Source organism: Sorex fumeus, unplaced genomic scaffold (genome assembly GCF_029834395.1).
Source record: "Sorex fumeus unplaced genomic scaffold, SorFum_2.1 ptg000131l, whole genome shotgun sequence".
Lineage (NCBI taxonomy): Eukaryota > Metazoa > Chordata > Mammalia > Eulipotyphla > Soricidae > Sorex > Sorex fumeus.
In genome coordinates, this window is record NW_026606188.1 from 20,380,541 (window position 1) to 20,392,600 (window position 12,060).

Here is a 12,060-nt window from a genome sequence, read left to right on the forward strand (position 1 = left end):
TAATCAACAAACCAACAAACAACAACAAAGCAAAACAAAACAAAACAAAAATCGTAGAAGAAAGATTATAAGTCAACAGGAGAAAATTGCAGTGATATCTTGGGAAGAGCTACTTCAGTTTTCTGGAAATTTAAGAGAAATGCTGGAGAGAAATTTAAGAGAAATGCTCTTTTCTTCCTCAGTTTGATAGCTCTCACTCACTGTAATTGGTGAAAATCAGCTTTTACCTCAACAAAACTACCTTGAATGTGCATTTTAGGAACAAGTCTATCAATCATCCAAAGTATGCTCGGGGTCTCTAAAGAAATATCCATGATTCAAAAGAAGGACAAAAGAAGGACTTTGGAAAGACTTATAGCACAGAAGAGACTTACAACTTTTGCAATTGCAGAACAAACTGTCCCTGTGATGGGTGTTTGGAATTCACAGAAAGGAGGCTGGAGTGAAAGATGAATTTGGAGCTGAGCTTTGCAGTCGAAAATGGCCAAGACATGCAGCAATCAGGGAGAGCGTGGTGAGGCTGAGTTACAGAGGATTGGAGAAAGGAACATATGAGCTGGAGATTTAAGGCCTCGGAGACTTAAGCAAGACGGAGCCAACTGTAAGAGGCAGATGGTGTCAGACTGCTGAGCAGGGCTGGGGAATGAGCACGTCATGTCAAGAATCCATCCAGAAAACTGCAGGCTTTCACCATAGCGATCTTCGCCTACCTCCTTTCCCACCTGACTGCGCTGTCTTGGGTTGCAGCCAGTCCTGGCCACCCTTGGGGTAGGTCAATGACAGTGCCTTGCTGGACTGATGAAAGTGATGACAGAGCTCAAGTGGACAGGCTAATCTCAGTGGGAGGCAGAAGTGTTGTGTGCAGGGATTGTACATGTAGGGCCACGGAGGAGGTGGGCAGTCCCATCTAAGCAGGAATTCTGGGCCATCCGTGATCTCTGGCTCTGTCTAATCGTCACACTTAGGACAGTTTGATTATATATATATATATATATATATATATATATATATACACACAGTTTTATATAAACATACATACAGTTATTATACCAGATCACTTTGGGTGAGCTGATAACAATTTTTAGCAGTGTTTTCCAGAGTATGGTGTGAAATCTGCAATATCATGGTGGTGAAGTGGTGTGGTCTACAAAAAATGTAGCTCTCTGAGTCCTGTCCCAATTCTATTTTCTACTTTCTAGAAAATTTGAGGCCCAGGAAGCTCCATTTTAACCAGCATCTGGGATTATTCTTAGGCACAGAGAGCTTTAAGGACCACTCAATGTTCAGGGTTCATGCTCTAGAAATAAGAGAAATTGCTAACACCATGAAGCCATTAGATCTTATGTTCATTAATTTTTAATAATAGACAAGAGAATATTTAAGTTAATGTTTTGATAGTAAGACATAGTAGCTTATAATTAAAACCAAAAGCTCAATAAAAAGTGAACTGTTTAATATTTGCATGCAATAAACTAAAGTCAAGTGACTTTGCAGATGGACTGGCTTGTTTAAGCACTGTGGAAGAACTTAGTACACATGACATAAATATTAATGATGATATATTTCATCCTACAGCTTATCTAGTCCCATCCAAAATTCAAGAATAAAAATAAAAACACATAAGGAACAGGGAATGTCATATGCTATCTGTCTTTCAATCCCCAATTATTTAAGTAACTCTACATAGCAACACTTATGCCCAATATCCTTTGTCTTAGAGGAAAGGAGTAGTTAATACTTAGAGAGAAAGAAATAGGAAAGGATACAAGATCAGGGAAAGAAGAGTGAGCAGGCAAAGGCAGTTCCAGACAGATTAGAACAGATGAAGAAATATAAAGGGATAGAATAAAGGAAGGCGTAGAAACAAAAATGAAACAAAAGAAACAATTCATAGAAGAGAAATTAGGGGGATTTATTGCATAAATGGAACAGTCAAATAAACCCAGAGTCAATCACCAAGCAAACAGAAATCCTAACACATGTGACATTACTATATGATAGATTTGAAGAGGAAAAAAGCAGATGTGTAATGATCAAGAAAACACATACACTTTTACCTCCCTTAATCAACATGGTATTGTTAAGTCTTGCCAATGAACTAAGAAAACACAAGGAAATAAAAAGCATAATAATTAGAAAAGAAATAATAAAGAGTTACTATTTGCATATGACATGTTTGTATACATCAAATCCTCTAAGAACAGGCCGGAGAGATAGGATAGCAGTTAAGGTGCTTGCTTTGCATGTGACTGACCTTGGCTCAGTCTCTGGCATTACATATTATTTAAAATAAATGTGTAGTTAAGCCCTTACATTTTAATCTTACATTAAATTTAAGTCTAACAGAACAAGGATGAAATTACTGTTCTAAGAACCACAAGTACCAAGCCCTGGAGATGTGAATCAGTGGGAGAGCATCATTCTTCGTGCATGAGGCTGCAAGTTTGATTTCCAGACTAACCTCCTTCACCTAAGTCCAATCTGCACTTGCCCGTGTGATCCATAACAACACTAGCAAGTGTGTGACCATAACAGAGGTGCAGCCCAATGTGTGAGCACTGGAACCAGCTGTGCAACAATTTAATTGGACCAGAACCACGTTTAAAAGCACCAAAACCTAATATGTGAATACAGCAACCAGTATGAGAGTACTGCAGCAATGTTTGCCCCTCCTAGTACACTGCATTGAGGACAATAATAACAAAAAAAGAGACTGGATGGAGGATAAAACACTGATCAGTGGAAACAGAGATCTAAATAAATGGAGAGGCATACCATTTCCATGAATTGGAAGACAGAACCTGGTAAATATGTCAATTCTCTTCAAGTTTCTATACAGTTTTAAAGGTTTGATGCAAATCCTATCAAAATCCTAGCAATCTTTTGGGTAAATATATACAAGATTAACCTGGCTGATACCGTAATATAAACAAAGACTGGCTAAAACAATTTTGGGAAAGAAGGATTAACTGGCAGTCAAACCACTTTCAATACTGGAGGGACAGACACAAATGCGCCAAAATAAAGAAACTAGAAATAAGACATCACAATTATGTCAACTGATTTTTGACATAGACACAAAAGCAATTCCAAGGGAAGAGTTGGTCTTTCTAACAAATGATATGAAGTAGTTGGATCATGGGGTGGGAAGGAATTGAAATATATATATTTCACATCTTTTACAAAATTTAATTCAAAGTGGATCATGGACTTAAATGCAAAAAGTAAAATTTTTATTAAAAATTGAGAAAAATTCTAGTATTTAGGGCTAGCAAATGTCTTTGATTCAACATCAAAAATATAATGCATAATTTTTAAATTGATAATTTGAACTTAAAATGAAAAACTTTTGTCCTATGAAGTAAAATAATGAAAATATTTATGATCACTGTTAAGATAATGAAAAGATAAGCCTTAGAGTGGAAGAAAATGTTCATAAAAGTGTTTATTGTACATCTCTAACCAAGGAGGGTTATCAAAGAACTGTCAGAATGCAACGGAAAAAAAATACATTTGGACACTAGTCAAAAGTCAGGGCTAGATAATTCATGGAAGAGAAAATGCAGATATCAAATAAATACATGAAAATCAGAATTTGTGTTTGGAAATTGCAAATTAAAACCATAATAAGATGTCACTATACATTTATTAGAATGAATACAGTGCAAAATAAAAAACAACACCCAAAGTTGGCAAAAATACTGAAGAACTGGATTACTCATCAGCACATTGTTGGTAAGAACGTAAAGTGGTACAGTTACTCTAAAAAGCAATTTCTGCTCTGCTTAAAAACTAAAATGCAATCACAGTATGAATTAAAAATTGCACTTTTGAGAGTTTCTCCTAGAGAAACTAAGACCATCCTTCACATGAGAGCCTGTAAGCAAATGTGTGTTTGTAATGCCAAAAAGCAGAAGCATCCAAATGGCTTTAGTGGGTGAATGACCTACAAATGATGGTTGTTCAAATCATGTTCAAACTTTAAAGATACTACTTAGCAATAACAAGGAGTGATAGGAGTCAGGAAGACAGCTGAAAGGTCTGAGCATGGGTTTTGCATGTGGGATGTCTGGGTTCAATCACTGGCACTGCATTGTCCCCAAGTACCACCAGGAATATTCCCTGATATGGAGCCAGGAGAAGCCCTGGAGCAATGCTGGTTGTACCCCCCAAAAGAGAAATAATCAACGGACACAAGAATCAATCTAAAAGAATTGCTAGAAAAATATGATTAATGATGAAGACAATCCATTCCCAAGATTATACACTATCTGATTAAACTTACGTTATCTTAATAGAATGAGGAAAATATAGAAATGGAAAACATATTTGGGGTTTTCAGGGATTAGTGACGGTGTTCAGGTTGACAAGTGGGTATGACTATAAAAGCTTATGAGGGTCCCTCATGGAAGAAGAAATGTTCTGTGCTTGACTATTTTGAGGCCAATTTCTGGTTTGTGACATGGTGTTACAGTTGTGTAAGGAGTAACTATTGAGAAAATTGGGGAAAATGTGTTAGGGATTCTGTATTCTTTATTACATCTCTGAGAAATTATCTCTAAATAGTTATCAAACCGTTATCACTAAACAAATGTTTAACTAAGGAAAAGTGTCGTTAATATTTCATGATCTCTTTGGTAGCTTTTCCACTCCCTTTAGTTTTTGTTTGTTTGTTTTGTTTTGGGTACCTTGGAGCTCCACAAGACAGTACTCAGGACTTACTCCTGGTCCTGTGCTCAGGTATCATGCCTGGAAGTGCTCAGGGAATCACACACAGTGTCAGGGTTTGGACTAGGATCAACTGCATGCAAGGCAAACACCTTAAGCCCTGTACTCTCTGTCCTGGACCCCCTCTATATTTCTATTTTGAGTTCTTCATCAGTCCTTCATCAGTCAGAATGCAGGAATTAGGCTTAGTCGATGGAGGAGCTCCCAACTCACTTTAGTTAATGTGAGGGAGCTGAATGTGATACCAGTCCGGAGTTGGGTATCATCAGGGTTCCACCTGCACTGATGTCCTCTTAGAGCAGTTTTCACCACCAGCCCACCTAGGACACTGCAGTTCCCTCACTATTTTTGGAACTGACCATCCCACACCAAGTCATCTATTTATCCTTCCTTTCTGTCCTTCCTTCAGAAAATCTTAGGGAGTCTCTTAAATCTACAAGTAGACCCAATGAGTTTTCCGCCTTCACAAGTCCAGGGGCTTTGGGGGGACTTGGGTACACTGTTTTGGTATTAGTGACACTGACCTCCTTTATCGCCTGGCCTATTTAGTGTCCTCTTGGATCCCTGCTTCACGCCTGGTTCATTTGGTGATGGGGAAGGGCTTGAGACCTTTTGTCAGGTATCCAGAGAATCCCAGTACTTTTCTCTTCTTTCCTTTCCCGATTCAAATGTGATTGACCCACCCTCCTCCAGTCCCCTTGTACTGTCAGAAGCCCCAGCAGCCCTATCCATACCCCACAGCTTCCACCATATAAATGGCCCAGTTTCACAGCTTCATTTTGAATCTCAAAAGATGCCATACCAAAGAATTGTCCCAGTTTTGTAGCTCCTGGAGCATGTGACAACTCCCAATTCCACAGTACTGACAGCCCAGTAAGAGCACAACAACTTAGATGGGAAAGTAGAATAGAAGTCTGCTCGCTAGAAAATGAAAATAACTCAGAGGACTCAAAGAGGACTCAACAAGCAGCTCAGTAAATCCTCAGATCACGTTTTTAATTGTGAGATGTGACAATTTTCACAATTTTTTTTACTGAACTATTTTTTGATAATTCTATTTACCATTTTGGTGTAACAAGAAATATAAAATAAATAATTTTGTACCTGCTAAGGAGGAAGGCTTGGGAAGTGGATGGGAAACTGGGGGTAGTGCTGAACAGAAGGTCACACTTGTAGTGGGACTGGTGCTGGAACACTGACTGCCTGAAACAGTTATATTATGATCAACTTGTAAGCCACGGTATTTAAATAAAGGTAAAGGTAAAGGCCCTCCCGTTGATCATCGATTTGCTCGAGCGGGCCCAGTAATGTCTCCATTGGAGACTTTGTTGTTACTGTGTTTGGCATATCGAATACGACGCGGGGAGCTTGCCAGGCTCTGCCGTGTGGGCTAGATACTCTCGGTAGCTTGCCGGGCTCTCCGAGAGGGGCGGAGGAATCGAACTCGGGTCGGCCATGTTGGCTTCGAGCAAGGCAAACCCCTACCGTTGTGCTATTGCTCCAGCCCGTCATTGTATAATATCGTATCGTATCGTATCGTATATTTAAATAAGTTAGGGAAAAAATGTCATTGACCCTGAAGGCATAGGACAATATTTATGACAGTAGTCATATACTTGACAGTGGGTATATGCTTCCAAATCATATATCTTACAAATTCTCCCCTTGGTTCTAAACATCCTGCCGGATCACCCCTGTTCTGAGATGTTAAACAGCTCTCCAGCCAGCTGCCTTCCTTGGTCCAGAGTAACAGAAGACTGGTCCGTCTGAATGTTGTCTGCTGACATTTTCTGCCAATTTCCTGCTCTCGACTTGCTTACTCTCTAAGTGTCTTTTCCTTTAGCTTGTGGCCCAGGTCCTGGAGCATAAAGACATAGGCTTTGCGATGGTGGATGCCAAGAAGGAGGCCAAGCTTGCCAAAAAATTGGGTGAGTGTAATTTCTGAGATATAGCAGTAAAATATAAATGTATTTTTGGGGAAAATGTTTTGTTGTTTTTGGCATCTTAGTTGCATTATTTTTAAATAAATATAAAAATGATTTTGATTTTTCTAAGCCTTGGACTGAGGAAGAGTCTCACACAAATAAATATTGGTTTGAATATTTCACATTAATGAATGATTTCACATTGAATCATCAAGTATATCTGTACCAGTACAAAAAAGAGTATTTCTTCCTCAAGAAACTGATTCTGAAGAGTCAATTCTTTATTTTTAGGTCTCAGGCTTAAAAGGTCAACATCTCAATCTCTCTGCCATATTGAAAGAGAAAAAAAATCTCTTCTTCCATCACCTATCACTCCCTTACGTTTTGATTAAATAAGCCAGTTACTAATGGTAAATAAAGATAGCATTAGAGGTAATGATGTAGAGATTCTGGGGGCTTCTAAATCTAAAATTCAGGTCTAGCTGGACAGAGGCAATTTAGAAGTATATTATTTAAATAATTACAGAGGGCAAGGTGCAATCTTTTTCATCAATATGTCATGCTTAAATGCATGTGCACTTCAAGAATTTTATACCTCTAATCCCAAGGAGAGAGACTATAGACGACTCCCCTGGTTTTCCAACACCCACACACGTGTACTGCCAGCTCTGCTTTTTCAGCATGGCCGGTGAAGAATGGCAATGAAAAAGAGCAGGAGGTTATAAGACAGGGTCTTTTATGAAAGGTTAATTGGATTTGGAGTAGCATGCACAGGGAGGGAACAAAGATTAGTAGTGATAGAACTTTCACACACAACTAAATTTCATTATCCTAGGAAATCACAAACAGCTAGACTTTTTGGGTTTTCTTTTTCATTTTCAAGATGACCAGACTCTTTATTTAGTTTTTAGGTGGTTTTATTATTTTTTTAATATTTAAATGACAGAAAATATTTGGGTTGAACACATGGAAGGACTCATGACTATAAACTGATAATGAAATGTTACGAATGTTTGGAAGTTCGACTTTTCTTAGAGACAAATCAAGGCAATTTTGTCCATTCAGTAGGATAGCGAAGTATGTTCAACTCTTCCCTAATCAAAAGCAACTAAAGAGCTGTCACTTCCCTAGAAACTCTGATTTTCTTTCGCATTTCCCATGGTTTGTTTTAGTCATTAGATATAATGACTTATCTAATTTATTTTGGGGTCCTTCCACCTTCCAAGCAGTACTCATGGTGCCCAGGGTCCCTCCCAGCAACACTCTACTGTTGTCTGGCATTTGTTCTGACAACCTGTGCTGGTCAGTTCAATACTGGAGGACACCAGAACCACACTCACTGGTTCTCAGGGAGGGACTGCAGGTCAATGGTGATACATCTCAGGCCTTGAACATGCCTTGCATGCACCTCTGACCCCAGAGCTATCTCCCTGACCTTCCTTTGACCTTAATGAGAAAATTTATAGTAAATTTAGTTCAAGAAAAATTTCGGTATTCTAGCAATCTGAAATTTTAAGTGGTTCAAACTAAGCATATATTCAAAAGAACAGACCCATGTATATTCCTCATGTGGAGGTTGGGATGGGCTTACTCAGTTTAAACGAGCCTTTCCCCAATCTCAGCCTGAAGGATTGGAGCAGTTCTTCCTGGCACTGGCCCTGGAGTTCATGGGACAGTTGTTTCTTGGGAACCTGCTACCGTATCTCCACTCTCTCTTCCAATGACCCAAGTCTGGTCTCCATCAGACTTTGCCTAAACTATTGCAATAACCTCCTAACTGGCTTTCCTCAGAGCCCAATCTGACAGCCAGGGCATTGGCTGCTATGCCACAGTGTTCCACTGCCATCAGGCATTGCTGGCTTCTAGGCCCCCTTGCATATTCTTCTTTAGTCTAACAAACAAACTAAAGTCATGGTGAAGTAGTGAATGTGTTTTTATTTTAGGTTAAAGTTCACGTAGAATAGTTGAACCTTGATGCTTTCCTTTTGGGGAGACTTTCCAAGTGAGCATTTTCAAAGAAACTCATCCTAAGGTTAATGTGCTTGTTCTGTTGATCCCAACCCACACTCACCCTAAGTCGGATGTTGGTCAACACATTTGTTGACCCTCCATGAAGATGACTTTATCCAGGAATTCTTTTTTTCTACAGGTTTTGATGAAGAAGGAAGCCTGTATGTTCTTAAGGGTGATCGCACAATTGAGTTTGATGGTGAATTTGCAGCTGATGTCCTGGTGGAGTTTCTCTTGGACGTAAGCATCTATGCACAGTTGACCCTGTTCAGAGCTCTTGGGGATCAAGTACAGGGGGAGTCAAACTCCACTGTAAACTGATCTGCTCTAAGATAGATATCTTGGGCTTTACAAAAAGCAAAAAATAATCTCTTCCTACTAGAAAATTGGCCCTTAGATCACTTTGGACCAGAGGGTCACACACTGGGGTCCTGTAGTTCATTCACTAAGTTTACATCAATGTTTCTTAAAATCTCCTGCCTTACAAATTTTTGTGCTTGGGTTTCAATTATACAATGATCACTTCCCTGCTGCTGAAGAGGATCTGTGGAGAGAGAGAGACATGGATGATTGCCTGAGGTTGCGTAGGGAGAGATATCCCCCTCAGAGCAGAATAAAGTAGGAGCCAGTTTAATGAGCCCCCAGCGTCACACTCTCCTTTGGCAGTGAAGCACTATAGCCTCAGATCCATATGTTCTGGAACAAATGCCAGACAACAGTATAAAATAGCAGCTGTGAAGACTGGTGTTTTTGAATAGATTCCTGAATAAATAAAAGAACAGCCATGCTGATGATTGCTTATCTGCTAACAAGACCCCAGTTACCAAGGCTTCCCCACAGCTTCTAAATCTGGGAGAGTCGGGTCACCTCCTACAAAAAGTGCCCATGAGTGCTTGGTACTCATGACCTGTCTGAACGTGCACCATAAAACAATTGAGATCAACACCAGACCAGCAGGCACTTCCCAGCTCCAAAAGTTCCATGAAGTCTCTCAATAAAAGAAACAAACTAGACTCAATGCTAAGCAGTAAGTGATGTGACTTACCCATGTGAAAGGGAAACCCGAGTAAAGACAGATTGGGGACTTTATCAAATAAGGGCTCTAACATCCATTTTTTAAAAATTTTTATTAGTGACAAACCAAAAGGTACAGTAGTAGACTTACACATTTTTGTGCTTGGGTTTCAATTATACAATGATTAAGTACCCATCCCTCCACCAGTGTCCATTTTCCACCACCACGGATCCAGGTATCCCTCCCACCCCCCATCTCACCCTGCCTCTGTGGCAGGGCATTCCCTTTTGTTCTCTCTCTCCTTTTGGGTGCTGTGGTTTGCAAAAGAAGCATTGAGTGGCAATCATGTTCAGTCTATAGTCTACTTTCAGCATGCTTCTCCCATCCTGGGAGGATCTTCCCAACACCCTTTACATGGTTCTTTCTTCTCTATCTGAGCTGCCTTTTACCCTAGCATGTTTGGCTGGCCTCCAAGCCGTGGAGTAAACCTCCTGGTACTTATCTCGGCTATTCTTAGGTGTTAGTCTCCTATTTTGTACTTTATGTTTCCCAGATGAATGCAATCTTTCTCTGTCTATCCCTCTCTTTCTGACTCATTTCGCTTAGCATGATACTTTCGATGTAGTACCACTTGTATGTAAATTTCATGACTTCATCTTTTCTAACAGCTACATAGTACTCCATTGTGTAGATGTACCAAAGTTTCTTTAACCAATCATCTGTTCTTGGGCACTCAGGTTTTTTCCAGATTCTGGCTATTGTAAAGAGTGCTGCAATGAACAAACAAGTGCAGATGTCACTTCAACTATACTTTTTTGCCTCTCTGGAATATATTCCCAGGAGTGGGATTGCTGGGTCAAATGGGAGCTCAATTTCTAATTTTTTGAGAATTGTCCATACTGTTTTCCAAAAGGACTGAACCAGTCAGCATTCCCACCAGCAGTGAAGGAGTGTCCCTTTCTCACCACATCTGCACCAGCACCAGTTGTTTTTGTTCTTTTGGATGTCTACCATCCATTTTTCTTTGTAAATCATACATGAGTTTGCTTGACTGACTTTGTCTTCAAGGGAACTCTCTTAAGTTAATTTTAACACAACCATTAAAAAAGGAGTTGATACCATATAGTTCCTTATCTAATAAAAAGGAGATCTCCCACTGTGCTCTTCAAAGGAGATACTGTTCCCAAAGTCTTTAGCTAATCTGTCCTGGAAATTCACTGTCCATAATTAACTTGCAAGCTATTCCTAAAGCAATATTTTCAAGAGAAATAGAATTACACCCCTCACTTCTCCCAAGCAATCAGCCATCCTCTGGAATTTGGGTCAGTTTTTCTAAAGAAAAACTGGAGAGATAGCACAGCGGGTAGGGCGTTCGCCTTACACGCGGCCAACATGGCCGACCCGAGTTCGATTCCTCCGCCCCTCTCGGAGAGCCCGGCAAGCTACCGAGAGTATTCGATATGCCAGACACAGTAACAACAAAGTCTCCAATGGAGACGTTACTGGGCCCGCTCGAGCAAATCGACGATCAACGGGAGGACCTTTACCTTTACCTTTTCTAAAGACTGGGTGGGACTATGCTGAAGCTCAGCCACAAAGTCCTCAACTTCCCTCCCAAACTCTCTTCCTCTGGCCCTGATTTCCCTATTTGAAACAATGTTTTGTTGATGTGTATGTTTGTGTGTGTGTGTGTGTAACATTCTAGCTAATTGAAGATCCCGTGGAGGTCATCAACAACAAACTGGAAGTTCAAGCCTTTGAACGCATTGAGGACCAGATCAAACTCATCGGCTTTTTCAAGAGTGAGGACTCTGAATGTAAGTTGTTCATCGACTCAGTCTGTCAGCCCTTTTAAAAGCTAGACTCCCAACAGGATAATTAATTTAGCTCTAAAGAGAATGGGCCATTGGCACAGCCTGCCTTGGGTTCAGTAAAGGGAGTGTCTTCTCTCTACTCTGCCCAGAAATCATACAAAACAGGAGAGCTGAAAAGCTGTGAAGGTTGGACCAAATCCTCTTGCCTTGCAGAAGAGCAAGGGTCTTACAGGGGAAGGAAAGCCCTTCCTTTACTCTTTCCCCTCCTCACCTACTAGTTGGATTCTCCCCTCACATGGACAGGTGCCCCACTTTTGGTAGCTCCCACGGTCACAATTTGGACATCCCCCTAGTCACTTTGATAGTAGTAGAGGAAAATCTGGGGAGCGACAGGCTCAGCAGCAGTGCCATTGGCATAATATGACAATTACTGACCTCTAAGGCTGCCTGCCCAATCACTATTGCCCAACCCCATCCTGGGATGTGTGTCCCTTTTGAATGCTCTGTAGTCAGCTCTGGAGTGGACACAAGAACACATAAAAGCATCATCGTAAGTCTATCAGGGACG

General features: G+C 40.4%; 1 protein-coding gene across 1 annotated transcript in view; it reads left to right on the forward strand.

The window, feature by feature from the left end:
- Positions 1-12,060, forward strand: part of CASQ2 (calsequestrin 2) — an 80,851-nt gene that overhangs the window by 23,028 nt on the left and 45,763 nt on the right. Inside the window, exons 2-4 of the mRNA XM_056139151.1 lie at positions 6,572-6,656; positions 8,803-8,903; positions 11,384-11,495. Coding sequence (XP_055995126.1) covers positions 6,572-6,656; positions 8,803-8,903; positions 11,384-11,495 — 298 coding nt within the window. The remainder of the gene's footprint in view (positions 1-6,571; positions 6,657-8,802; positions 8,904-11,383; positions 11,496-12,060) is intronic.